The sequence below is a fragment of the Phasianus colchicus genome, chromosome 1 (genome assembly GCF_987193195.1).
Source record: "Phasianus colchicus chromosome 1, bPhaCol1.hap1.1, whole genome shotgun sequence".
Classification (NCBI taxonomy): Eukaryota; Metazoa; Chordata; class Aves; order Galliformes; family Phasianidae; genus Phasianus; species Phasianus colchicus.
Window position 1 is genome coordinate 110,631,970 of NC_143436.1, and position 26,485 is coordinate 110,658,454.

The 26,485-nt window shown below is 41.4% G+C and overlaps 1 protein-coding gene across 7 annotated transcripts; it reads left to right on the forward strand.

The window, feature by feature from the left end:
- The first annotated feature begins 510 nt into the window (after positions 1–510).
- LOC116241983 (interferon-induced GTP-binding protein Mx) lies at positions 511–26,378 on the forward strand. Of its 7 annotated transcripts, XM_090122846.1 has the most exons (16): positions 513–529; positions 8,405–8,452; positions 10,164–10,266; positions 10,388–10,536; positions 11,547–11,739; positions 12,652–12,789; positions 14,487–14,641; positions 16,109–16,247; positions 16,748–16,946; positions 17,966–18,044; positions 18,923–19,045; positions 19,500–19,641; positions 20,515–20,673; positions 21,575–21,651; positions 23,098–23,340; positions 24,827–26,378. In XM_090122846.1, exons 1-16 carry the CDS (start codon positions 524–526, stop codon positions 25,058–25,060), a joined length of 2,187 nt encoding a protein of 728 aa, XP_089978972.1. In that variant the 5' UTR covers positions 513–523; the 3' UTR covers positions 25,061–26,378. The 7 variants fall into 7 exon arrangements, with proteins under 7 accessions (XP_089978990.1, XP_089978972.1, XP_089978998.1 ...); XM_090122864.1 differs by lacking the exon at positions 8,405–8,452 and having other exon boundaries at positions 511–529; XM_090122872.1 differs by lacking the exon at positions 20,515–20,673.
- The last annotated feature ends 107 nt before the right edge of the window (positions 26,379–26,485 follow it).

A 26,485-nucleotide genomic window follows, 5' to 3' on the forward strand; every position in this document is an offset into this window, starting at 1 on the left:
TCTGATTTTAGCAGTCCTATCAGAAACTGAGACTGTTACATAAAGGATGGGCTCTGACACAGCTAAGGGGCAGGTAGGCACAGGTGTTAGCCTTTGGGACCCGGTAACTTCATGCACAGCCTAAGGTAAGGGAATTTAATTCCCTTGAGACTCTTGAGTGTGTGTGACTGAGATGTACTTTCAGATCAAAGTGAGTGCAGAGTCCTGGTTTGTGGTTCCATTGTCCCGTGAGGGGCATGTCCAGAGACGGACAAAGCAGCTGTGATGGTGAAAGGAAGAGTCTCGGGAGGGAGCTGTTGGTGTGCGGTACCCTGCGCACTTCTATGGGAACTGCTGAATCACAGCCTGACCCTCTGATTGATCACCTGAGATGAGCAATGAGTCAGCCCTGGGAGCACAGGTGATAGCAATTCACCTGTACTGCCGGAAGGGGTGGAGCCTGGCTCCACCTCTCCTAGACCCATTTAAGAGCTGACTACCAGAGGGAAGGATCTCTTCTGGAGAGTTTCACAGCAAGCTCAGGATGTGGGTAAGCATTCTATCTATTCTCTTTTGGTATAATAACTGCTTAGCCAAACTCTCTGGTATATTTCATAATTATAACATCTGTAATTCATTGGTTATACAGCACTTGATGAAATGCCAGCAGTACACTCCTATTAATCTGAGATATCAGAGCGTAGTACTCTGAAGAGATTGGGCCCAAAATCTGAGGATCGAGGTGTGGTAATCTGTGAGGTGTGTAGCTCACAGTAGCTTTCCAGAGGGATGGGTCATAGGACCTCCCGAAAACAGGGAAAAAGGATCACCAGAATCGTGCCTAGAGATAGCTCCTAGGGAAAGAAGCTTCAGAATTGGAAAAAACAATCTCAAAGCTAGAGACAAGAACAGGAAAAAGATGTGTAAATATTGTGTACAGACATGCCTAGAGAGCCACTATGTGGAAAAATAGTTCGACCAAAATGTGAGACTGACAGAAATTGGGTTTTGTCAGACTTTGGATTTGTATGTAAACAATAAGACTCCTTTCTCTGAAACAGAATTGGCTTATGTCATTTAATGGGAGCACAAACAACAACAACAAAAAAGTAAAATAATTCCCCACAAGAAAGAGTCAAAGTTCAAAAGAGGAAGGAGAGAAGCAGAAAGATCATAAATGAGATCCCTTAGATAACGTCCCCCCACTTAAAGTTCTAAAGTAATGCAAACAGCAGTGGTCTCTGCAGAGGCAGGAAGTGTTCATGCTGCTGATGCTGCACAGGGTCCTAGAGAGAGTGTGCATTCTTTATTACTGAGGGAATTGGAATGGAGCAGATGGGGCCTGGAGAATTTTCCTTTCTAACACTAAGCTTACTAATACTTCAATATATCCTCGTAGGGAAGTCCCCTTCAGTCTAGGGGAAATAAGGTATGCTGATGCCTTTGCCTTCTTACTAGCAGAAGCATTAAGAATTTCAAGAAGGAAACGAATCCCTTAATTGAGGACCCTATAAGAGTAGCAGAACAACTAGATGAATTTATAGAGCCTGATTTCTCATGGATGGAAGTGATGTTTATCGTGGGTGTGTTGTTTACTGGAGAAGAAAGAGGTGTGATTAGGCAGGCAGCTGTGCAAGTGTGGGAAAGGAATACAGAAGAAAAGATGGGCCCTGTGGGAAGTTGAAGAGAGGAAGGAACCCAAGGATAGGTTGTACTGATTATTGGTCACTGTATTGTCACCGCATCCTGTAACATTCCACTGTAACCAGCCATTCTCTAAACTTAATTAATCTAAATGAGCCAAGCCAATTACATGTGTGTACGTAACATCCTTCTCTCTATGCCAGTCTGTCAGTTCGAAGACTGTTCTCATCCTCGTTCATGGACTGAACCTACCAAATGCATTTAAATCTTTGTATTATTTCCACCATTGAAATGTTTGTTTAGTAGCAATTTCTTAACATGCTATGATTTCAATGAATCACAGCAACCTATATAGCTCTTTGCTATAGTCGTGCATTCTTGACTTTGTGTGAGGATCTGAAGTGGTGACCTGAGGGGAGGGTTACCAACAGGTTCTGCCAGCTCTTGCTCTCCATGTTGCCTGGTTAAAGTTCCCGGTCTTTACCCCTGTCAGAGCCACCACTACTCAGTGCTGTGTTCACAACAGCTTTCTGGTAAGAGGACCCACCTCTTACCTAAAGCTGGATTTTCTGCTACCAATTTGAGAGCTGCTTCCAAAGCCCAGGGGAGCTGCCAAAGAAAGCAGATAAATTAGTTTTACTTTTACTTTGGCAGACTCATAATGGTTGCTCTTTATCACCTTGGTATTGATTAGGTGATTTAAAAAAAAAAAAAAAAAAAAAAAGAGTATTTACATACTTGTTTCAGTATTTTTCTACATCTAAATCATACTTCTTTTGCTTATTCATCCTACATATTTTGTAGGTCATAGGGTTCATTTTGGTATTTTACAAATCTGATGGTAAATGCTTATGAACTGTTGTGCCTCATCCTGAATTTGTCCTCATTCTTGAAATGTAAGAATTTGAATGGAAAGCTCGAGGTCTGGTAGCAGTTGCTGACTACTTAGCACTAAACAGAACCTCATTTAGAAAAAGAAAAGGAGAGAATTCATAGGCATCTGTTGTGACTGTAGCTGGCCATAGCTGCCTGGAGTTCTGGAGATATTCCAGAGCTTATTCCTTTGGAGATTTGAAGCAGGTATTCTGTATAGGCTGCTTAGATGCGTTATAGCACTGTGACTAAATCACCCCTCACTTGTGCTTCTGATAAGTGATCTAGCCACTTGTTCTTCAGCATTACTGTCAGACAGATCAGTGCTAAGACATAAGACTTGTGTATGTTTATTTTCTTCAGTGTACAGCTTTACGCGATCGCTATTTTATTTGGGCAGTGTTCATGTTACTGGCTCAACAGTTATTCCTTTAAAATTGTTGCCTGCCTGAATTGTAAAAAAAAACCAACATAATTACAATAATAATAGTAGGCAAATCTGAGGATGCCAGGTTCTGAGCAGTCCTGAGACTCTGCAGTTTGACACTCATTACCTTCTACTCCAGCCTATAATTGATCTTACGTCAGTTACAATTAAATTTTACATCATATCATAATCATAGAATCATCAAATGGCCTGTGTTCAAAAGGACCATAATGATCATCTAGTTCTAACCCCTCTGTTGTGGGCAGGATCACCAACCACCAGACCAGGCTGCCCAGAGCCACATCCAGCCTGGCCTTGAATGCCAGGGCATCCACAGCCTCCTTGGGCAACCTGCTCCAGTGTGTCACCACCCTCTGTGTGAAAAACTTCCTCCTAATACCTAACCTAAATCTCCCATTTCAGTTTAAAACCATTCCCCCTTGTCCTATCACTATCCACCCTCGTAAACAACTGTTCCCCCTTCTGTTTATATGCTCCCTGCAATTACTGGAAGACCACAATGAGGTCTCCCTCAATCCTGCTTGAAGGCAGAGACAGAAATACTGATCAAATAATAGGTAGCATTTCCGTTTCTCTCTGGCAACTGTTGCTTCTGATTGTTGGCCTAACACTATTTATCCCCAGGTGGGAAGTTTCTCAAATGTTTAGAAGGAAGATACAAGATAGTGGAAGTTTTGCAGCAAAAGATGTCCTTTTGTAGGCAGTTTGTGCTGGAAGCAAAACTTCTGCTGACTGCAGTCCTCTCAGGAGAGCAAAGAGAAGCTGACACACTTGATGCCTGCTGGGAAGTAATATAGGAGTGGAGTATCTCTAATCTCTTCTTAGCTTCTGGTGAATTGCGAGGCTTGAATTCGAGGCATTAAGATGGGTATCTTAATAATGTCTAAGCAACAGTGATTCCTCACTGCCAGGAAATGGGAAGTTTTGGTTTTACTTCTCTGCTGTGGATGTGTGGTGGTGGTGGTGGCGGCTGTGGTTCTTATCCCAGAGCAATTATTGAGCAATGTAGGAAATGTGGAGTCAAATACAAACTTTACATTAGCAGCTCTGATATGATTTTCTGCCAGTTCCAAAGAGCATAGAGATAGATGCTTTAAGCTTGCCCAGTCTCTATTGTGGTCCTCATTAAAAATAGGTAGATACAGCTTAGAGCTTGGGACAGTGAAGTTAAACATCTCTGCTTGTGTTTTGCTGAGCCCAAAAACTGCTGTACAGCAGATTGTATGGTAAGGCTTGGATAAGATATTGATGGAAGCTGTTCACTGTTTCATTGCTCTTACAGTAGTTTTAAGAGTATATGGTACTTCTAGAGAACACAAGTGTGAGTTTCACAATGCAGATGTTCACACTGCGATTGGAGCTGCTCTGGCACAGAAAAGTATGTGTTTCTGGAGCAGAAGGTTTGGGGTTTTGGCTGGAATAATCTTCTCCATAGTGGCTGGTATGGTGCTGTGTTTGGATATAGAATGAAAATAATGTTGATAGCACACTGTTGTAGTTGTTGCTGAGCAGTGCCCACACAGAGCCAAGGACATTTCAGCTCCTCACACTGTCTGGCCAGCAAGGAGCTGAAGGTGCACAGGGGGTTGGGAGGGGACAGAACTGGGACAGCTGACTCTGGCCCAGGTGGATGTCCCATAACACGTGGCATCACATTAAACAACAAAACTGGGGGAGCTGGCTGAGCATCAGTTGGCTGATTGTGAGCAATTGCTTTGCACATCACTTGTTCTGTTCATCCTTTTTGTTCCTATTTTATTTGTTTTCTTATTAAGCTTTCTCAACCCACAATTTCCCACACTTTCTAATGTTTTCCCCCATCCCACTGCAGGTGGCCAATAAATGAGCCATGTGGCATTTAGCTGCTTCTGGGTTAAACCACACCTGACTAACACAGATGTTTCTTTCGCTTCCTCAAACGTAGAAGATGCAGAATACTCCAATCTGTGATAACTGTGCAGCTTTGTAGTTGGTATTACCTTTGACAGCCACAGACCACAATCTTTGTGCTGCCTTTGCGAGGTCTCAGCCCTGGAGGCTGTCAGATCTGCTCTGTCTGAAACTTCTGTGATTTGTCTGGAGATTTTCTACTTCATTAAGCTGTGACAGTAACTTCTCCATCTGACCAAGAGGATCTAGTCTACCTCTAATTTTAGCCTTTGTTATCTTTTTTGGTACTACCATAGTTTTATACCAAAAGCAGTAACAAACAGAATGATATTTACAACTGCAAAAACAGAGCTTCAATGTAGAGAAGTACAGACAGCAGAAGACTGGAAAAGTAGAGTTGGGCCCCATGACAGGAATCAAAGGAATGCAGGTGTGGGATGGTGAGAGATGGGATACGGGCTTTAAACTGGAATCCCACAGCTGTAATGGAATCTCAGTTCACTAACTGTCAGTTAAAAATAAATAAAAATTCTGAGACTGGAGCTGGACAAAACTGGTTGTAGGGAAAGCAAACAGAACAAGGAAATAGTATCTTACAGTATTTGCTACCATTTGCATATATGAATTCAGATGTAATCTGAAGCTATGTACTAATGAAGACAGAGGAAGGTATAAATATGTGCTAGCAAACATAGATGTGACTCTAAGTGGAATGGGGAAGCAATGGGAGAAAGAAGAACCCAATCAATGTGGATATCATATTTCCCCTTGTGAAGGACTCCAGGTGCTGCCCACTCACTGTAGTATCCCACAATCAATGTCAGCACAAAACCACTGACATTAGAACACAGAGGAGCAGTAGATGAGGAAGCATAACAGCAGGAAAGAGCAGAGATGCCAAGAGGTGTTGGAATTTTAATTGTTACTACTATCGTTGTGACTTTGTCTGTATATAAGCACTCTGTTGGTATTATTATTCTTTGTTTCTCTGTAGTAATTAGAGCTAGACTAATAATGATTCTTGTTACTTCTAACATTTCCAGTATAATATGATAAATATACATTTTTATATAGCCCATATATTAAAAAGTGTATATAAATAATCCCTCTTTGCCCATAAACAAGATTTTGAGTGTAGCAGAGTCCCAGCTTGCAGTGCTGTTTGTCCTTGGTGACCCAGCAGGAGTTGATATCTTTTTCTCTTCTACTTCTGGCCAGGAGCTGAAGGAGGCAACTTCTCAGACCACTATATCATGTCTTTCCTCTGCCTCTCACATAATCTTGCCCATTCTCCAGGTAGTCTATAGGAACAGAACACAAGGATGTAGAAAATGGCCTGAAAGGTATTTGTCTTCCTTAAATATTCATAGAATCATTAAGGTTAAAAAAGACCTTTAAGATCACCTAGGCCAACTGTCAGCCCATCATCACCAAGACCCTCGGTGCCACATCCATACAGTCCTCCAGACTTCACCACCTCCCTGTGCAGGCTGTGCCACTGCTTCACTGCTTTTTCTGGAAATAAATGTTCCCTGATATCCATCCTGAAAAGGAAAGGGGCTGTTGCTCATCAACAGTATTATCTGCCCTCTGATTCCTCTGAAGGTGGAGAAACCACAGGATGAGGAGGGTAGCAGTGCACTGGAGTGGTTTTGTTACTGGGTTCTGCAAAGCACTGGGAAGAAAATTGGCTAGTGGATGAGGATGTTGAGTGAAACACACATCAGGATACTATTTCCAAGCATGAAAGCATTTTAGTTTCGTTTCTGCTTGTTCACATCATGTAGGTGGAGTCTGTGCATAGAAAAGCACCAAAGCATCTGAATGTAGTTAATTGCTTCTCCTTGCTGCATGACTCTGGCAGGTAAGACTTTTCCTACCTTCTTTTAAAAATAACCATGCGATTTTTTTTAATTGTTATATTTGTTGCTTTTAATAGTTGAAGGTGTCAGCAGCACGATCTGGCCAGCATTTGCATGTACAGAGTTGTGAGCTTTGCATTGCTATATTTTTTTCAGATAGTGTTAACAAATATACAGCCCAGAGGCTGTAGAGATTACACAGATATCTTCTGGTCTCAGTGCGACAGGTAGAAGTCTGTGTGCCCTTCTGGCTGGACACAGACTAACACAAGTGATATTTGGGAGATAAAAGGGGGTTGCATGCTCAGCACCACAGCTTTGCACTTTGGATTTGGTGGTTGGTTTTGGAACTACTCCCGGAGCAGTGAAGCCAGGGCTGCCAGAGGAAAGCAAGGCAACTTACTGCCAGGCAGTTCCCAATCCATGTGGCCCCAGCTGGGTCAGGCTGTCCAGAGGTTTCTTGTGGGAATGGCAGGCAGCTGCTGGCACAGAGACTGCAGATGCCTACAGATACAGTTCAAGGAAAGCAGCGTGGCAACAGTGTCACAGCAGCTGTGGTGATGATAGAATGCTTACAGGGAACAAGTTTTTCCTAATACCCAACCTGAGTAGTTGAATTGTCTTCTGTTGCTGATCCAAATAAAGCACTTTTCTCACAGTCTGTTTTTTTTGTTGTTGTTGTTTTGGTTTGGTTAAAGGAGAGAGGAATAATAATAATAATAAATTAGACTGAGTAGGAAGTGAGGAATTACTCTTTTTATTTTTATAAACTTGTTTTACATTTGAATATCACTTATGTTTTATGTGATCTCCCCATATAGACATCAGCTAAAAGTGCAAAATATATATTTTTAATTCAACCAAAGAACAAGCTCACTAGTAAATGTATCCACTAGGACTAGCAGATATTTTGGTCCCCTAGTCCTAGGTAATTCAGTAAAATCCATCTGCCAGTATTCTCCAGGTGCCTGTCTCTCTGCTGTTTTTCTGAATTGAATTTTATTCTCTGTTCTCAGATCGGTTCGTTTGTTTTACACTGTATTTCACACCTTTCAGTAATTGACCTAACCCCCCACCCCCTCTGATTCAGCACTGTAAACAAGTATTCTTTGTCCTATGGCAAGATTTCATCCTGCTTCTATTAGCAGCACAGTTATTGAGACTGCTCTCAGACACCCAGGCCATCCTTGACCTGCTGTGTCCAGTTGCTTGGAGAAACAAGCTACTGCCTCTGTTATGAGCAGGGTCACCAACCACCAGACCAGGCTGCCCAGAGCCACATCCAGCCTGGCCTTGAATGCCTCCAGGGATGGGGCATCCACAGCCTCCTTGGGCAACCTGTTCCTGTGTATCACCACCCTCTGTGGAAAAACTTCCTCCTAATATCTAACCTAAGCCTCCCCTGTCTTAGTTTAAAACCATTCCCTCTTGTTCTTCAGTAAGCAAGCTAGCAAGGTAAAATACTCTTAAATTGCTTTTGATTGCTCTTAGAACTACTAGTATATAAGATTTCCCATCAGCTTTCTTAATGGGCAAAATTGGAGGTGTTGTACTTAGAGTCACATTCCCTTAATAAACCATGTTTTTTGTATGAGAGTTACCAACCCCATCTTAGCTTCTAGTTTTATAGGATATTGTTACAGCCTTACCGGTATTGATTCTGGCTTAAGGTCTCTTCTTATTGGCTCAGCTCTCTTTGATCTTTCAGGTACCTCCTCTGCTCACACCAAAGGTGCCACTGCAGCTTCCACATCAGGTGAAATTCCTTTTTTTTTTTACTGTCTTGGCTTTCTGTAACAATAATACTGTAGCTTGGACAAATTTAGAGTCTGGTTTCAACTCTTCCACCTCCCCATCTTTAAATTTTATTTCTGCCTCTAATTTCTCCAACAAACTTTGACGAATGAAGGGCTTTGATGCCTCTGGTAAATACAAAAACTGATGTGTCACTCATTGTTTCCCAATTTTAAACATCAAGGGCTTAAAGAAAGGTTGTTTCTGACTTTTCTGTCACACCAATAACCCTCACGGTATCGTGGCCTAATTCATGTTTCTTTGTATTTAAAACTGAATAGGTAGTTTCTGTGTCAACCAAACATCCTATTTCAGTTTCATCTTCCCCCAGCTTAATTTTAACCAGAGGCTCTGCTGGGGAAGGTTCCTCTGGTACCCTTCATTTTCTGGTTTCTGCAGCTAACACGGGGATATCAGGTTTTCTAGATCTCTTCAGATATGGACATTCTTGATTCCAGTGTTCCTCCTTCCTGAGATCCGTTACCTTTAAACCCATGCCAACATTTAGGCCCCTCTGGTCTTTGCCAGTATTATATCCTAAATAAAACTCTTGTAATACCTCTGCTACTGCCTGAACCTCCACTTGGGTCCTCGTAGTCTTGTGAATCACTTTATTTTCCTGTACTATCAAACACCTGCGTGATAAATTCTATATCTTTTCAATCCAGATCTTGTGTTTTCAAAAGCACTGGCAACTCATTTGGGATCATCCCAATACCTGCCAGCAGCTGCTCTCCAAGTGCTTAAATCTGTGACTACAGATTACAATGTGGCTGGAGGATAAGGATGACCAAGCTGAAGCAAACACAGTACTTGATAACGCCGGATAATAAATTCATTTTAATCAGTACTTTTTTAATATTAGGAACAGACTTAAATAAGTTTAGAGAATGAAGAACAAGGCGTTTGAGCATAGTGATCCCTTGGAATTGCAGGAAAATGGGCCCGGTCTGTTTTCTTGCAGTTCAACCAGAACTTGTTTCTAAAGAGAGCAGGTTTAAAGACTTATCCGTAATATTCCTGTATTCAGTTCTGATTTAAGGGTCTGTCTTAGTTTCAGTACATATGGAATTGTTTTCTTCAGTGTCTGTTATGATGCTATGTTTTAGTTTTAGGAGAAAAATGTTTCTGTTTGAGTGGAAATTTTTCCAACATCTTTGCTGCTCAGGGGAGGAGGTAGAAGAGAACAGATGGGGGGAAAAGTGATTTTAGTTTGCTTTTATTACACTATGTTACAGCAATTACATTAAACTCCGTGTGCTTAGTTTGCTTTGTCCTTGACAATAACTGATAAGACCTTATCTCAATCTTTGAGCCTTTTTCATCACATTTTCTCACCCAATTCTGTTGAGGAGGAGGAATGAGAGAGCGGTGTGGTGGAACTGAGCTAGCCATTGTTGTGAAAACACTGCATCTACCCTGCCCCCAAAATTTCTTGTTTAGTCTTCATAACAGAGACTGAGAATACTTTGGAATATCCTGTGGCAAATTCTTTTTTTGGGGGCATCACAAAAAAGGTATAAGTGATGTCGGGGGAAATGTTTCAAGTCTTTCCTCTGGAGATCAATCTTAATAATTTGAGAGTTTGGGTACTTGATCTCTGTTAAGGGCTTGAACCAGGAGGTAGAAACATTGTTTTGATTTTTCTCTGCTATGGTTAATGTTGATTTCAGAGGCTGTCAAGAGTGATTGGTGCTGAGATAATAATCACTGCTCGGTGCAGTACAGACGGACAAGTCATAGAGCAAGCCAGAAGAACAGCAGAACATGAACAACGCAAGTTTCAGCTTCCGCACACCTTCCGTATTTGCCAAACAGACCCCAAACTCCAGCAAACCTTTTGGATGTGCCAATCAGATCCCACAGCGGGATGGTAACAAACCATTTTTCTTACCAGCACCTGTAGGTTTTGGGATGCCTCCACCACCGCCACCAGACTGTAGCAATCAGGTGGCTTCCTGTGTACCAGAACTGACTGACAGAAAGCCTGAGCATGAGCAGGAAGTATCCAAGAAGCTGAATGACAGTGAAGAGGATGAGGACAAGGTAAGGCAGGTGGCAGGGAAAGGCACAGATACTCTCCAAACTCACCCCTGTGTTTTAAACGTTGCAACTCAAAATGAATTCCTCTGTCTCTTTGAGGACTTGTTAGGTCGAAGAGGAGAATTTTTAGGATCAGTGTTAAGAAGTCATTTGTGTAGCTAGGAAGATGTATGCCTACCGTTAATCTGCTGGCATAAAAACTGCTCATGTGATAAACAGCATGGCAGCAGCCTAGCAGCCAGTGTAATCTGTAATAAATATCGAATTCATTAGGAACAATTAGCAAACATCATTAAATGGGAATCCTAAAATCTGGGATATTTTTTTACTTGAGGTGGTAGCCAGCAAAGCAAGATCTGGCAAAGAAAGATGTGAACTACGGATTTTAGCCACTTATGGGGGTTGGTGGCCCTGCCTGTGGCAAGGGGGTTGGAGATTCATGATCCTTGAGGTCCTTCCAACCTGGACCATTCTGTGATTAAGGACACTACAGCAGAATGATTTGGCAATTGATTACCAACTACATCTTCAAACTTCAAAAAAGATGTAATTTCTGTACTAAATTATCTCATCACTGTGGCCAGTCTCTATTTACATGGGTGTCCTTCCATGCATTTGTATGAGTGGAAGAAAATGACAGTTATTAAAAAAAAGTTCAAAGCACATTTAGTGTTGAGGTCTCTTTTTACTTTTCACCTTTCAGGATAGTTTAGAAAATTGGCTATTTTTAGCAAGGTTGTTTCAGTCATTGAGCCAATCTCAAAAGAGTTAATCATAGTTATATCCATCTGTTTGTAGCATGAAGGTGCAAGGATGCACTGTAATATGAAATACAGACTGGTGCTTGTACATGAAGTTTACTAGAGAATGAAGAGCTGGAAAAGGTGCCTAGAAGGTGTTTTGTAATTGTTTTGGGTGGGTGGGTTGTTTTGATATTTAGGTTTTTTTTTTTGTTTCTGGAATCAGCTTATTGTAAAATTACGTGAAATTAATTATAAGTTTAACTCCAACAGGCAGCAGAACACACCTTGCACAACAAATATGACAAAAAGATCCGACCTTGCATTGACCTTGTCGACAGCCTGAGAATGCTTGGTATAGGGAATGATCTGACGTTGCCTGCAATCACAGTGATTGGAGACCAGAACTCTGGGAAAAGCTCTGTTCTTGAAGCTTTGTCTGGTGTTGCTCTTCCTAGGGACAGTGGTATGAATTCACCTTCTCAGATTTTCATCTGAATTTGACCCTGGTGAAGTAGAAGGGATTTATTTTCTCTTTTCCCCCTGGTGTTTAGGAGTAGATAACATTATGATTGAGGCTATACCTAAATCATGAGACTCCAGAAGCTTTCCCACTTCTGGTTTCCAGTAGAAGAAATGGATATGCAGGTGGGACACTTCTGTGTCAGTCCAACAGTTTGCACAGTCTGGGTAAACAAAGCAGGAGAAATAAGAAGTATGTAATGTAATGTACTTGCTCCAAATTGTAGGCAGGCAGAAAGGCAGCAGCATCAGCTAACTCTGTATTCCCCAGCAAAATGTATTGATTCCATATGCAAGATTAGTTTTGAAACTTGTTTCTGCATTGCTCTTCTTGGATCACAATTTTCTTACAGAAATCTGGTTTTTGGCAGAAAATGTACAAAGATCTTTGCTTACAGACACATGCCTTGAATGTTAGAGTGTTCAAAGACTGTTTTTCAAGCTCAGGACAATTCATTTTCTACGTGTATGTGTTCGCGTGTATATATGTGTATATCCACACACCCAAGTTCTGTGAGTTCTGTATTGGTTGGCAGTACCTCAGCACATTTAGGCTTTCAGTCTGGACCTCAAGTCCAGGAAAAGGGTTGCCTTCATAAGATGTAGGTGCAGTGACCTGCACTAAAGCAGGTCACTCAGAAAAGAACAAATCTCCATTCTTGGAGCCTGCAATGGTTGACTTCATATAGTACTGCTGACACAGAGAAGGAAGTCAGATGAGAGCCTTTTGGCTCTTCAAATTTTTCTGTGCCTTTCCATGTAGTATTAGGCAACCCTGTGCACATCACCCAGTCCACTCACACACTGTCTATTGTGCATAACAACTGTGTCACCTCTGTCTTTGGCACTATTGTAGATGTCATTACTCGCTGTCCTCTGGAACTCAAACTGAAAAAAATAACAACTCCACCAGAATGGAAAGGAGTAATTTATTACAACAACATGGAAATACAACTCCAGAATGCCTCAGAGGTGAAGGAAGCAATAAGAAAAGGTAAGTTGTAGTGTATTGCCCTTGTTCAATCTCCTTTGAATTCTTTTCTCCTTTTCTTAGGCTGAGAAACAGTCCTCAGACTAACACATAGAATTATAGCCACCAAGAACTGAATGTAGAGCTTATGAAGATGAGGCAATGCAAGAGAGTTGAGCTAATTATTGCTTCAGTGAAGAAGATGGTCCACGATATCTGACAAAAGCTCAGGCTGTGTGCTCAGCTGGATGCTATTTGTCTTGTTTGGAAAGCTTGTCAAGCTGTAAGCATGCAAAGCCCTAAGTGGTTCATGATGTCAGCTCAAATGCTCAGAAAATGCTTGTGGTGTCTGTGGCTGGAAAGCCTATGATTCTTGAGAAAATTGAAAGATGGCAGAGTGGAGGGCATACAGAGCTTCTGTCAGTTGTTGTGACCACAGCCTCACACACTGCCATGTCACAGCTTTATTTTTATGGTATTTCATGCAGTACAAGAAAATATTTTGTTACCCAAAGTGTAGTATGCACTTGCTCTTAATGTGAAAGTGGTTTTGTTCTTATTTCCTTGGTTAGGACAGCTCTACAACATTGCTATTTGTCATATTCATCATGAGTACTGTGTTCAGTTTTGGGACCCTCACTACAAGAAAGACACTGAGACCATGGAAAGTATCTAGAAAAAGGCAACAAAGCACTGAAGGGCCTGGAGCGCAAGCCTGATAGGGAGCAGTTGAGAGAACTGGGATTGTTTAGTCTGGAGGAGGCTCAGGGGAGACCTTATCACTCTCTGCAACCACCTGAAAGAAGGCTGTAGTGAGGTGGGGGTTGGCCACTTCTCCCATGTAGCAATGATAGGATGAGAGGGAATGGCCTCAAGTTGCACTGGGGAGGTTCAGGTTGGATATTAGGAAATATTTCTTCTCAGAAAGAGTGGTGTGAGACACTGGAGTTATCATGCCTGGAAGTGTTTAAGGTAAGGGTATAGATGTAGTACTTAAGCACAAGGTTTAGTGGGCAATATTAGTGTAGGTGAATGGTTGGACTAGATGATCTTAGAGGTCGTCTTCAACTTTAATGATTCTATGGTAATGTTCTTTCATTAGCTTTTCAGTATGTTATTTAGAAGTTTTCAATATACCCTTCACAAACTGAAGAAACTGGTATGATTTGAGTAAGCCAATTACACAGCTGATAAAATCTCTCATGAAAACTATAATGGGGTTTTGTTGCTCCACATGGTGTTGTTGGTTCCATCATTATTGCCCATACATAACCTGGGGAAAAATGGCTGATCTGTCACCCTCACTATCAATGTGAGGAGAACATAGAGTAACACCAATTGGTCTTTAAAGGCAGCTAAAAATTAATTAAAGTCTATAGAGTACCTTGATGCTGAGGAATAGTTTCTGCAGCTGACCAATATTTTATCCTATTGCTCTTGTGATGGTTTGTTTATGTGTATGTTGTCTTCATGTATGACAATCCATTAGTATATGCTCTGTAAAATACTGCAGTTTCCACTCCAAAGGGATTTCATAACAATTTTCGTGGATTTTTGCAGAAATGGATTTACATTAATGGCTGGGTCTGAAAAAAAGCCATGCCTAAAAGAAATTTAGGTGATAGTAGACATTTTTTTAAGTCATCATATTCTCACTTCACCTACACTTCAACACAGAGTTTGAAGCCTGTGTTCATTGCTTTCCTCTTTCCACCTTGCAGCCCAAGATACAGTGACTGGCACTGATGGTAACATTAGTGAAGAATTAATTTCCCTTGAAATCTGGTCCCCGGACGTCCCAGACCTGACACTGATTGATCTTCCTGGAATTGCCAGAGTGGCCACGGGGAACCAGCCACAAGTCAATGGCCAACAGGTAACAGTCAGTTTTATCTGCCAACTTACACAAAGGTTCTCTTCTGTAGCCTATCTTACATGCAAATCTTTGCTGTAGGACTCTGGAATTATTATGCTGGGCTTCTGAGCCATTATGAAAGCTACACTAGCAAACAGACAGATCTGTTTTTTGGGAAGGCAGTGCTGATAGGAACAGTGAGGACCAGGATCTCCTGTATTTCCTTGTGCAGGAGGGAGCTGCCCTTGCTGGCATAGGCGAGCCATCCCAGGCACCTGCCAGGGCAGCAGAGAACAACACAGCTGCACTGACCCTGTTTTGCAGATAAATGGTCTTAAACACAGCACTGCCTCCATGCGCATAGGCTGGAACACAGGCTGGAGGATTGATAAATCCCAAACAGGGATTTATGTATCAGTATTGTGGAGATGCTTGGCAATAGTGAAATGTTTGAGTTCTTGTAAGCTCTTCTAAAGCAAGAAGGCAGGTCAGTGCTTTTACTAGCTCGGTGCCCTGTCATCCTTTGCTGACAGTGTATATGTGAAGGGAACCAATTGTCTTTTTCTTTTTTTTCCTCATCCCTTACAATATTTCAGCAGGCCCATTCTGAAGTGAATAGTATCTGTGTTAAAGGATATCTGTCTGCTTCCCCTGGTGGCCTTTAGAAGAAATGCTGGGTAATGCAAATAAAACTCCAAGAGATAGTAGGGCCAGCTGTGAGGGTGATGCACTGGAGCTGGCTATACTGTACTATCCTGGCTATACTATAATCTGGCTTTCATTCCAGAAGTTGTTACTAGGCATCAGAACTCATTTTTCTTATGACACTATTTATGAAAATCATATTTTCCTAAAGAAAGATGTTATCCACAGGAGTTTAAATTTTATTTAGAATCAGATGTTAAATTTTATGTCATTTACATGATTTTTTCATGACACATATAACAATAGTTTGTTCTCATTCACATTAAATGTATCGATTTATCTTTCTGTAGGAAAAGAGGCTACACTATTCTTTTAACCCATTTCCATGCCATTCTTTAGCATTTAATAGTATCCACTATATGACATATCATGTTGTGGCTTGTACTGCTCGGAATGGTGGCTTGTACTGCTCGGAATTGACAGCAGGACAAGGGGAAATGGTTTTAAGCTGAGGGAAGGGAGATTTAGGTTGGACGTCAGGGGGAAATTCTTTACGGAGAGAGTGGTGAGGTACTGGAACAGGCTGCCCAGGGAGGCTGTGGATGCCCCGTCCCTGGAGGTGTTCAAGGCCATGGGCATGGTGTATGGGGCCCTGGGCAGCCTGGTCTAGCATTAGGTGGGATGGTTGGTGGCCCTGCGTGTGGCAGGGGGGTTGGAGATTCATGATCCTTGAGGTCCCTTCCAACCCTGGCAATTCTGTGATTCTGTGATTCTGTAATGGTCACATCCTACATGCAAGCATTTGTTTTCACTGAACTTCTTTACTACTGTATTACATTTCAGATCAAAATGCTGCTTAAAAAATATATTGGCTGTAAAGAGACAATCATTTTGGTAGTGGTACCATGTAATGTGGATATTGCAACAACAGGAGCACTGCAAATGGCTCAAAAGATGGACCCCACAGGAAAAAGGACACTTGGTAAGAAATTTTTTAAGCAGAAAGTGTGAATCATTTAGTTCCGTGAACGTCGGATTTGTGTACTTCATGCTAAATCTACAAAGTTCTAGTTCAAAGCTACTAAAAGAAATAAGCAGACTAAATAAACCCTTTACAAAGCTGGAAGTGATCTATTAGCTCTTCAAATATCTCAGATTTGAGTCTAGCTGGCATTCACGTTGTGAATGAAAATCGAAAATCTCAGAGTTAGTGCTGGAAAAGTCTTGCAGCTCTCTGTTGAAAAGGTTTGCAAGGAAAAGGGAGGACTCAGAGTTCAACTGCAGAGTGAGTTTTACAGTGCAAAGCCCAGGAGCTGAAAGCTTTCTAGGAGAGAAAACAAAATAAAGTGCAGTTTAAAAATAAATAAATAAATAAATAAAAACACCATAGGGAACACTTCCATTCTTACGGTGAGTCCTACTGCACCTCTTCCACCTTCAACTTCTGTGCTTGACTAACTTTCTCTTTGGATAACTTCACAGGGATCCTCACTAAACCAGATCTGGTGAACGAAGGAACTGAAGAGGCTGTCCTTAAGATAATGCGAAATGAAGTCATCCCACTCAGAAAAGGTTATATGATTGTGAAGTGTCACGGGCAACAGGACATCAATGACAGTCTGTCCTTGGCCTCTGCAATCCAGCAAGAGAGACAATTCTTTGAGACTCACAAACATTTCAGGTACTTCTCACATAAAGGACCTAACCCAAAATATACTGAAATCACCTAAAAACATGTAGCAACAGGATGAGGGGAAATAGTTTTAAACTGGAAGAGGTTGTGGATGCTCCCTCCCTGGAGATATTCAAGGCCAGGCTGAATGGGGCTTTGAGCAACCTGGTCTAGAGGGAGGTGTCCCTGCCTATAGCAGGGAAGTTGGAACTGGATGATCTTAAAGGTCCCTTCCAACCCAAACCATTCTATGATTCTCTAAGAGCAACAAAGCTTGCTGGTAAAGGGACTAGAAAGCAAGTGCTATGATGAAAGTCTGAGGGAACTGATGTTATTTAATCTGGAGAAGGCTGAGGGAAGATGGCCCTGCATGTGGCAGGGGGGTTGGAGATTCATAATCCTTGAGGTCCCTTCCAACCCTGGCAATTCTGTGATTCTGTGAAAAGGGTTGCAGAGAGGAGAAGAGGGGTTGGTCTCTTCTCTCTGGTGACAAGTGAAAGGATGCTAAGAAAAGGCCTCATGTTGTACAAGGGGAGGTTTAGATTAAATATTAGAAAGAGATTTTGGTCATGCATTGGATTTAACTGCCCAGGGAAAAGGAGGAGTCCCCATCACTGGAGGAATTTAATACATGTATGGATGCAGCACTAAGGGATGTAGCGATGGGCTTGGTAGGCAGGTTTACAGTTGGACTTGATGATCTTGGGGGTCTTTTCCAACCCAGATGATTCTGTGATTCTAAAAGCAGTTAACCTCAGAAGGCCAGAATATTCCTAAAGAAGACAAGGTAAGCATATGAGCCCTTGCAGTTAAGCACAGAAGTATTTCTATTCACTGGAAAACAACACAGAACTCAGCATAAAAAAAAACACGCTGTCTGTGCTGAAGACATGGGTTTCCCCAGAAGGTGATTTAGCAGCAAATTGATCACTGAGAGTAATAGGTGAGAAGTGTTTTGAACTGGCATACTTCCCACAAGCAGAAATAACAGGTTTTTTGATTTTTTTTGTTTGTTTGTTTATTTTCAGCATCCTTCTGGATGAAAATAAGGCTACTATCCCTCATCTGGCAAATAGGCTTACAAATGAACTTGTGGGACATATTACTGTAAGTAAAGGAGATGTCATGCTAAGAAATATGTATCAGTTACTCTCTTAAAAAAAAAAAAAAATCCAACTCTTCTCCCTTTCAACATCTTATTTTTTTTCTTTTTATGCATACGTAAGGCTTATCCTTTAACCTTAAGCAATCCAAGGACAAATAGAGATGAGATTTGAAGAGAATGAGAACAGTGATCTGTCCTCAGATTTGCCTTTAACTGAAGGATTGACAATAGGCAATGTATTTCATTTGCTTGTGACTCATAACCCCTGCCTTTTCACAAGCAGTCGTGGTGCTTCTTTTTGTTTGTGAATATTGTTGATAGGCTGAGTGACAAGCTAATGGCAGTAAATTTCTAAAACATGATCATTTCTACCAACTGAAAATGTCTTCAAAAATCCCAAGGAAGAGCTAATTATCTTATTAGACTAATATAAGCATATTATTTTTATTATTTTATACAAATACATCTATAAATAACACGTTACTCCATGAAGAGAAAATACTAAAGTACAGGGGACCTGAAGGAGGAAAAAAATCTGTGTTAATGTGAACTTTTTTAAAAAATAAAGCAACCAAACAGCTGAGTTGAATGACGTATTTGTTAGTAACGGAGGGATCAGCATACTCCCTATGTTATGAGCTGTCATGAGGCACCTTTTGGACTCATTTGTAGGAGAAGTCTTGCCCTAGACTGCATCTCCTCTGCCTGCCAGCAGTGGTGTCAACCCCAGCATCTTAGGGAGCCCCCAGCCTTCTCTCTATGAAGGTCGTATTTCCCCTGTGGTGTTCTTCCAGTTGTTCCAAGAGTGATTTTTGGTTTCATTCCAAAATCAGATGAGTTCAGGCTAACTAAGAGTCCTTCCTTCTTGTCTGCCCTTCAGAAAACTTTGCCTGCAATGGAGAACCAAATACATGGTGCACTGCAACAAGCAAAGAAGGAACTACAAAAGTACACACTAAGCACACACAAAACTGACCGTGAGAAGATGCTTTTCCTTGCAGGAGTAAGTATCAATATTGCTTCAGTTACAGAGCAGAGAAGACCCTTCTAAAGAAAGCAAGGTAACAGGATGGACCAGCAAGATTCTGAAATCTGTCATTGAGGGGTCTTCATAGAATCACAGGATATCCCAAGTTGGAAGAGGCCCACAAGCTCCAGGCTCTACACAGTATAACCTGAAATTCAGACCCTCTGTCTGAGAGCATTGTCCAAATGCTTCCTGAACTCCAGCAGTTGGAGCTGTGCCTGCTGCCCTGGGCAGCCTGTTCCATGCCCACTGCCCTCTGGTGCAGAACCAAGCAAGCAACAGCTAAGAGCATGAAAGATGTAAGGAAATAATGCCTTCAGTCACGTCTGTAATGTCAAATGTCTGTGGATTTAATTAACACCTACGTGTTAGTCTGAAGAAATAAAGCTTCAGTACTTTGTTTTTTGTTTTCCTCTTCGATTCATTACAGTTGATCAAAGCGTTTAATGAAGATATCTCTCAGGCAATGCATGGAAAGGAATCGTGGTTTGGAAATGAAATCAGACTGCTTCCAAAAATCCGCAGAGTGTTTCATACCTGGGGAGTAAAGCTCCTGGAGAGCTCTGCCAATGGTAAGCATAGAAAACCATCACTTACACCTGATCTGAGAGATTCCATCCCCCAGCTTTTACATTAAGAGACAAAAAAAAAAAAAAAGTGAAAAATAAGAATCTAAGAGCATTCATCTGTAGTAATGTGGTAGTTACACAGTGGCCCTTAGGGACAGAGACCCAGCTTGTGCAAATAACTGTCCTTACAGAGAGATAAGTGGACTTCTCCCAAAAAAGCAATAAAATAAAGACTGTCTTTGGCAGAGAATTAACTGCTGATTCTCTGAACTATTCCTCTAAATAACAGCAGCAACCATAATAAAAATAATACTTATAATATTATTAACTGCTGTTGTCATTAATGTTTTGGCATTTTCATCTTCTTTGTTCTGTTCGGCTCTTGTTTAAGATTGCAGGGAGAAACAATTCCAAATCTACAATAACTATAACCCTGTAAAGAGTAGCCCTTTTTGTTTTTGGAGATAATGTGGCAACACTTGCTAGTCAAGCAGTAACTCTTCAATCAGTTCTTTTAGTCTTTGCACATCGTTGTGAACGTCTCTAGTGGCTCTAAAACAATAGGTATAAACAGGCTGTAGATGTACAGTCAGCCAGAGGCAAATACTACAGGGAGACAGACAGACACAGCTGTGTGCCATTGTTTCTCATGTCCTGTCCATGGTGTACCAAGCCAATCAACACGACTTTATAGAGGGGGGAAAAAGAAGAGTAAGCTAATTAAGGCACTGAGCAATGAGTGCCAACTTCCTTCTGCAGTAAACGTGTTGCTTTAAAGATGAGTTCTACTGAAGAGCATTTTCTAAGAGACTTCTTTCTTAATCAAAAATTTATGAGGTAACCTAGTAGTAAAGCAATGTTACTTTAATATTACAGTTCAAGAAATCATATGCAGTAAAGTGTCTGAATATGAAGACCCGTACTGTGGACGGGAGTTCCCAGGCTTCATCAACTACTGGACATTTGAGGACATTATACAAGAGCAAATTTCAAAGCTGGAGGAGCCAGCTGTTGTGATGCTGAACAAAGTGATCTGTATGTCCCACAGGCCACACAAGGCCATAGCATGGGTGACACTGGTGTGCCTGGTAATCTTGTGTCCAGAACAAGCCACTGTTAGCATTGATGGAGTAAGAGCTCCAGCTGGGATGCTTCAATGTGGAAGTGAATCCCACTCAAACTGTGGGATTATTCCTTCTCTAGAGCTGAGACCTCAAATCTCTGCATATGACCTTAAGAATTTTTTAGTACACTTCCCAGTGGCTGGGAATGGGGAATTAGAAAGTAACTATAATACACAATACTGTAAAGAAATAGCATCCTGGAATGCTACTTGGTGCCAACCAAGCTGGCTGATATTGCCAGGCCCAGTTAATGGGATTCATAAACTTGAACTGGGAATCCAACTTCTTTGCCAGTTCTTTGCATAAGGGTATATATATTGCACAGTGACTACTGGGGGTGGGGGAAAGGATAACTCGTCCCATAAGTAACACCGAAGGAAAAAGTATGTCACAATCATTTCTCTGCCATGTTTGCTTTAGAAAACAGCTACAGCATCTGTGCCAGTCAGGGCCTGTATTACAGGCACCAGCCCCTCTCTTGGAGTGGCCTGTGGGGAATGAGAGGCAGATGTGCCTGTGCGGCCGAGCGATGACCCACCTGGTCAAACTGAAAGCACATAGATTGCTTTATCTAAAAGTCTCAGGGATATTAAATATCTGACATGGTCTTTAGTGACTCATGCACATGGGTCTAGAAATCTAAATTCCTTTTTGTTTGTATGGTCATAAAGGTATCTTACATCGGGATGGATACCCAGCTATTTCAGTCTGAACACAGAGAGACAGTTGTTTTTCCAGGCCTCATATTGTCAATAACTTAAAAACCTAATTTTCTTACCTGACTTTGTTTTGTCTGTCTGTTCTTCCCTTAGGTATGGTTGAAGAGAAATTTTTGCAGCTGGCTAACAAGCATTTTGCTAATTTTCAGAACTTAAACAAAGCTGCTAAGGTGAGGAACTAGCCAAAACCTGAGATAATTCAAGAGCAAAACAGAATGATGTTTGTAAATTTAGCCATGCTTATGGCACCTATTCCATCTCATTATATGCAACTATGTGATTTCCTGACAGTCTGTGATTTTTATAAGTTAAGACATTTCAAACAACTGCATGTTTGTAATGGCACTAATGAAAGCACACTTTACCTTTTGGTGCAAATAAAAAGGAGCAGCAGCTAATAAGCAGGCCATTTAACCATGATAGATCTTTTTGCAGTTTGGAGGTGTCCAGGTTTTGGGGTGGAGTTAAACAATATGGATGTCCTTGAATACCTTTTCTGGGAACTTGCATGGCCAAACCCTATTAAAGTCCCAAGACAACCAAACAGTAAGCAAACAAGCTATTTCAGCCAAGCACAGAGGTGCAGTGTCTTCAGGCATAACATAATGAGAGGAAGTGTAGCAGAAATGCTAACTCACGGCGTGAAGCAGTGACCTGGTGGGAAGGCAGGGCCAACCTGGGGAGCTCAGGTGCAGTGCAATGCACCTGAGCAACCAGAAGGGATGGAGCCAGGATCCACCCCTTCCCAGACCTCAGTTAGGGGCTGGCAGTGAAGGTAAGTAAGTGTATCTTGCTGGAGATCCTTGCCTACTGGAGGCCTTCCAAGGTAAGCAGCTTTTCTTCTTTTGTTGCTGTATCCACAGCTGCTGCATTTGGGCTTGTTCTCATTTGCTGCAGACTAGGATTGTGCCACAGTGCTATTATTGCTTTACTTTCCATCACATTACAGCATTACAGGAAGGAAGAAAGGAGGAGATTCTGATAGACTCTGAGGGAAAAACAAAAATTCTATTCTGATGTAGGAATGCTAAGTTAGCATTTTTGGAGACCTTGTGGATGAAAGAGAGGAACTTATTTTCTCTGCAGGCAGATGGTAGCACTAAAAAGGTGAAAAAAACATCATGTTATTTTTAAAAAGATGCTAGATTGCTATGGGTTAGATAGGGTAAGAAATCGTGCTTTTGAGAATGATGGGAGGGGAAATGGAGCTCACATCAGTACTGCTTCCACTGCCTACTTCAAGAAGGAGATTCAGCGGAAATGTATGCAAAAGCAATCAAAAACTGAGCAGGTGCAAAAACTGAGGGCAGGCTGAAGTCATTGCTGGCAGTTGTTGCTTGTTCCCACCAATCTTGGGATTTTCCTTCAGGATACAAGCACCAGGTTTCAATTTGATTTGACATGATCCCACTTGTTTCTCATGAGGGGACCAAACGCTATGTTTTCCTGCTCTTTCATGGGAAAGGAACCAGAAGCTAAAACATCAAAGTATGCACCAAGGGCCAACCTGGGATTAGCAAGTGCTGCTACTAGCAAGTTGCAAGTGCAACTACATCTACTTCACCTTCCTGAGGGATGTTGTTAAGCATCTCAGAACTTGTTCTTTTCTTTTCCAGGCCAGAATTGGTTGCATTAGAGACAGACAAGCAACGACTGCGAAAAACTTCATCCAGACTCAATTTAAAATGGAGAGAACTGTATACTGCCAGGATAACATTTACGCAGATGATTTAAAAGCTGCCAGGGGAGAAAACATCAACAAAAATACAAAAATCAAAGACCTTAGTCCTAAAATTGCTTCAAGTCAAGGTCCCAGCTTTGTCCTGGAAATGGTTTCTCACACAAAGGCCTATTTCACTGTAAGTTTGCAAACTACAATGCAGTACACCAATGCCCTTTGGCTGGCTTCTCCTATGGGAACAAGAGCTAGGGGGATGGAAGGACTGTTACTTACCTGACTTGGGGGAGAGGAAAGCAAGGGAAGAGCCCTGTAATGAGAAATTAATGATATCTGGATGATGGCAAGGCCTATTGCTCCAGTTGGATTCTAAACTCAGAGGGCAGGAGGAGTTGTAGTCAAATAATTGGTTAAAATGGATTTGGCTCTCTGTAGAGATCAGAGTGGCTATGCCACATCGCATACAGCTCAGAAGTTAAATGGAGATAAATGGGATACTTTAACAAAAGAGCATTTTAGAGCAAGACAGCCAAGAGAATGCACAGTATGAGAATATGCTTTTGATCTTTGTTTCATAAACTCCCTCAGTAAGCACCAAGTTAAATATTAATGCGCTAACTTAGGTAGTTGTTCACCTTGAATTTCAGTAGAAAGGTTTCCGAAGCATTGCTGTAACTGAATGTTCAGGCTGTTCTTCCAGTTTTTTGCATCGATAAGCTTTCAGGGAGCAAAAGACAAAGGCAAAATTGCATAAACCTCTTCCCTTCAGCCTCAGATACTTTCTACTATACCACAGAGTCTTGAAGGATAGTTGTACAGTTGTAAATGCCCTAAACACCCTTTTCAGCATTAACTAAATACTGGGGCATCACAACTCCTGGAGACTTATGCAAGGCCAAATACATGAGATGAAATTAGGTTAAAGCTCTTAAGTGTCCATGGTATTTGAAAATGGCATGCCTCATCCCATGTCAACTAAGAAAGTTCAAGATTCTGTGTAGGGTTTAGCTCCAAAATCACAGAATACGTAGGCTCAATAAGCACCCTGCTAACTGCTGAATTGCTCCATTTTTACTAGATCTCTGCAAACTAGAAAGAAAAACTAAATATCTAGTCTTTGGCATTTTTCATTATCCTTGTAGATGAAAGGTTTACAGCTGCTGAGCTAAAGCAGTACCTGAAGCCAGAAAAGACCAAGGCTTTGCTGGTGATGGGTGGCCTAAGTCCTTCAGGACCTCTAAATCAAACGTGCCTCCACCTGGTCTACCTGCTGCTATCTTCAAGTCATATGCCACAAAAAGAAAGGAAGATAGAACCTCTGTTATTTGTAGCCAGACACTCATGTTGAAGTGCTCTTCTAGATGCAGAATATTTCTTATCAAGGTTAACAGAGAGAGAGAAGCTGAGAGTGGCCTGACTTAGGTTTAGTTCACTGAGGGAAAAAAAAGCTACAGCTGACAATCCCATAAATCTTAACTTCTAGAATTTTTAGGAACAAAAGGCATTAATGGCATTTTTTAGATCCAAGAAACACTCAATTCCTTGAATAGCAACTCCACACAGTGTTTTAAAAGTGTGCTGTCACTTCATAGTAGAGTACCTACAGCCTATTTTTTCTTCTTTTAGGAAAACAAGTCTTCTCTCTTTTTTTTTTCCCCTCCTTGTAGGGAGCAAGCAAACGCCTGAGCAATCAGATTCCTCTGATCATCCTCTCTACTGTCCTTCGTGACTTTGGAGATTTTTTGCAGATCTCAATGTTGCATCTGTTGCAAGAAAAAGAAGGATTAAACCACTTACTCCAGGAAGATCATGAAGCTGCTAACCACCGGGAGTTACTAACCAGCCAAATTAGTCGCCTCAACAAAGCCTACCAGTACCTAGTAGACTTTAAGTCTCTGTAGATTTCTTCATCAGTCAGAAGTATTTTTCTGCTTTTGCTTTCTAGCATTAATGAAGAACTTTGCAAAATCCTCCAAAGCCTAATATTAGCAGCAACCAATACCAGTTTATAGATTTTTCTAATGATTTAGCGGCCTACTTCTGTCTTATTTCCCATAGTCTGATATGCCTACCCTTGTCTAAGCTCCACTGCAGTAGTCGTAATAAAATGTTATCCCACCTTCAAACATTTATTATAAACTTTGTCTTCCATACAACAGTAAAATAATTTTTTTAAAAGGTTGAGCTCTGAGGTAGGTGGTTTTGGTTTTTTTGAAGGATGGGGAGCTTTTAGCTGTGGAACCCAAAAACTGTAAAAATCCAATAACGTAACTTTCTTAGATCAAGTTTACTGCACAACCCCAATGGTCCTTCTGCTTCTCTCTGTGATTTTGCTGAAGTTGCTGTATTGCCTACCTTGTATAAAAGGTGCTCATGCAACACGTTATCATTGGTAAGTCCCATCTCTGCGGATAGAGATGGTGCTCACAGTGTGTCTGAAACAGTTCCAGCATAAAGGGAAATAACTACAGCTGATAAGTATACCCACAAGATAATGTTAGAATATGTTTCTCTTTTTTTCTCTGACTTACATGGTTATGGTTAGAAAACCAAGATGTTTTTCTATTGGGTGCCTGGACCTCCACCTGAGATTTTGGGGTTGATGGTGGATTCACCAGACCACTGGATTGAGTTGTCTATAACAGATTAATCCACAAGACACTGAAAAGAAAGATGCCTTAGCACACGGCATGCTAGCTTGTATCTCTCCCTTCCCAGACTGAGGAGAACCTTTCTAGAAGTTGTCTTTCATTTCATGGAAGGCAGTGCAAAACGTAATACTGCACATTGTAATTGTGACATCTTTCATAGGGAGCTTTTAACAGGCAAAACTATTCTTTGTGCAGTGAGTGAGGGCTGTCTGCATTCTGCTAAAAAAAAATATGTGCCTATTCCAGTTTGTCATGCAGCAGTTCCCAAGACAGTTACAAGTGAAGCCTTCTCTTTGTGACATGGCAGCAACAGGTGGCTGATTTCTGCAGCACAGAACTCAATCCAGTGGAGCATGCAGCAGTTTTCTACATCTGCTGCTGCTACTGACTTGCAGCACCGCAGCTCACAAGCCCTATAAAAACCTGATTCCATAACACTGAAACATATTTAATTTCTATTTTGAACGCGCTTTAAACTTACCAACTACTTCATGGTATCCCCTATGGGGTGCATGACAATCATGTGCTACTGAAAACACCCCTAGAGAAAACAGGCAGGTACACACTGCTTTGGGCAGGTGAGACATAATAACAACTTAGGGTGCAATTCCCTCACCCCTCTGCTTTTCAGTCTAAACTTCCTCATTTAACTCATCTCATAAACCCAAGTGATTT

Coding starts and splice junctions, on each gene's coding strand:
- LOC116241983 (XM_090122846.1), top strand. Junction 20,674..21,574: donor GATGCTGAACAAAGTGATCT/GTATGTCCCACA, acceptor TTCTTCCCTTAG/GTATGGTTGAAGAGAAATTT. Junction 23,341..24,826: donor ACACAAAGGCCTATTTCACT/GTAAGTTTGCAA, acceptor CCCTCCTTGTAG/GGAGCAAGCAAACGCCTGAG.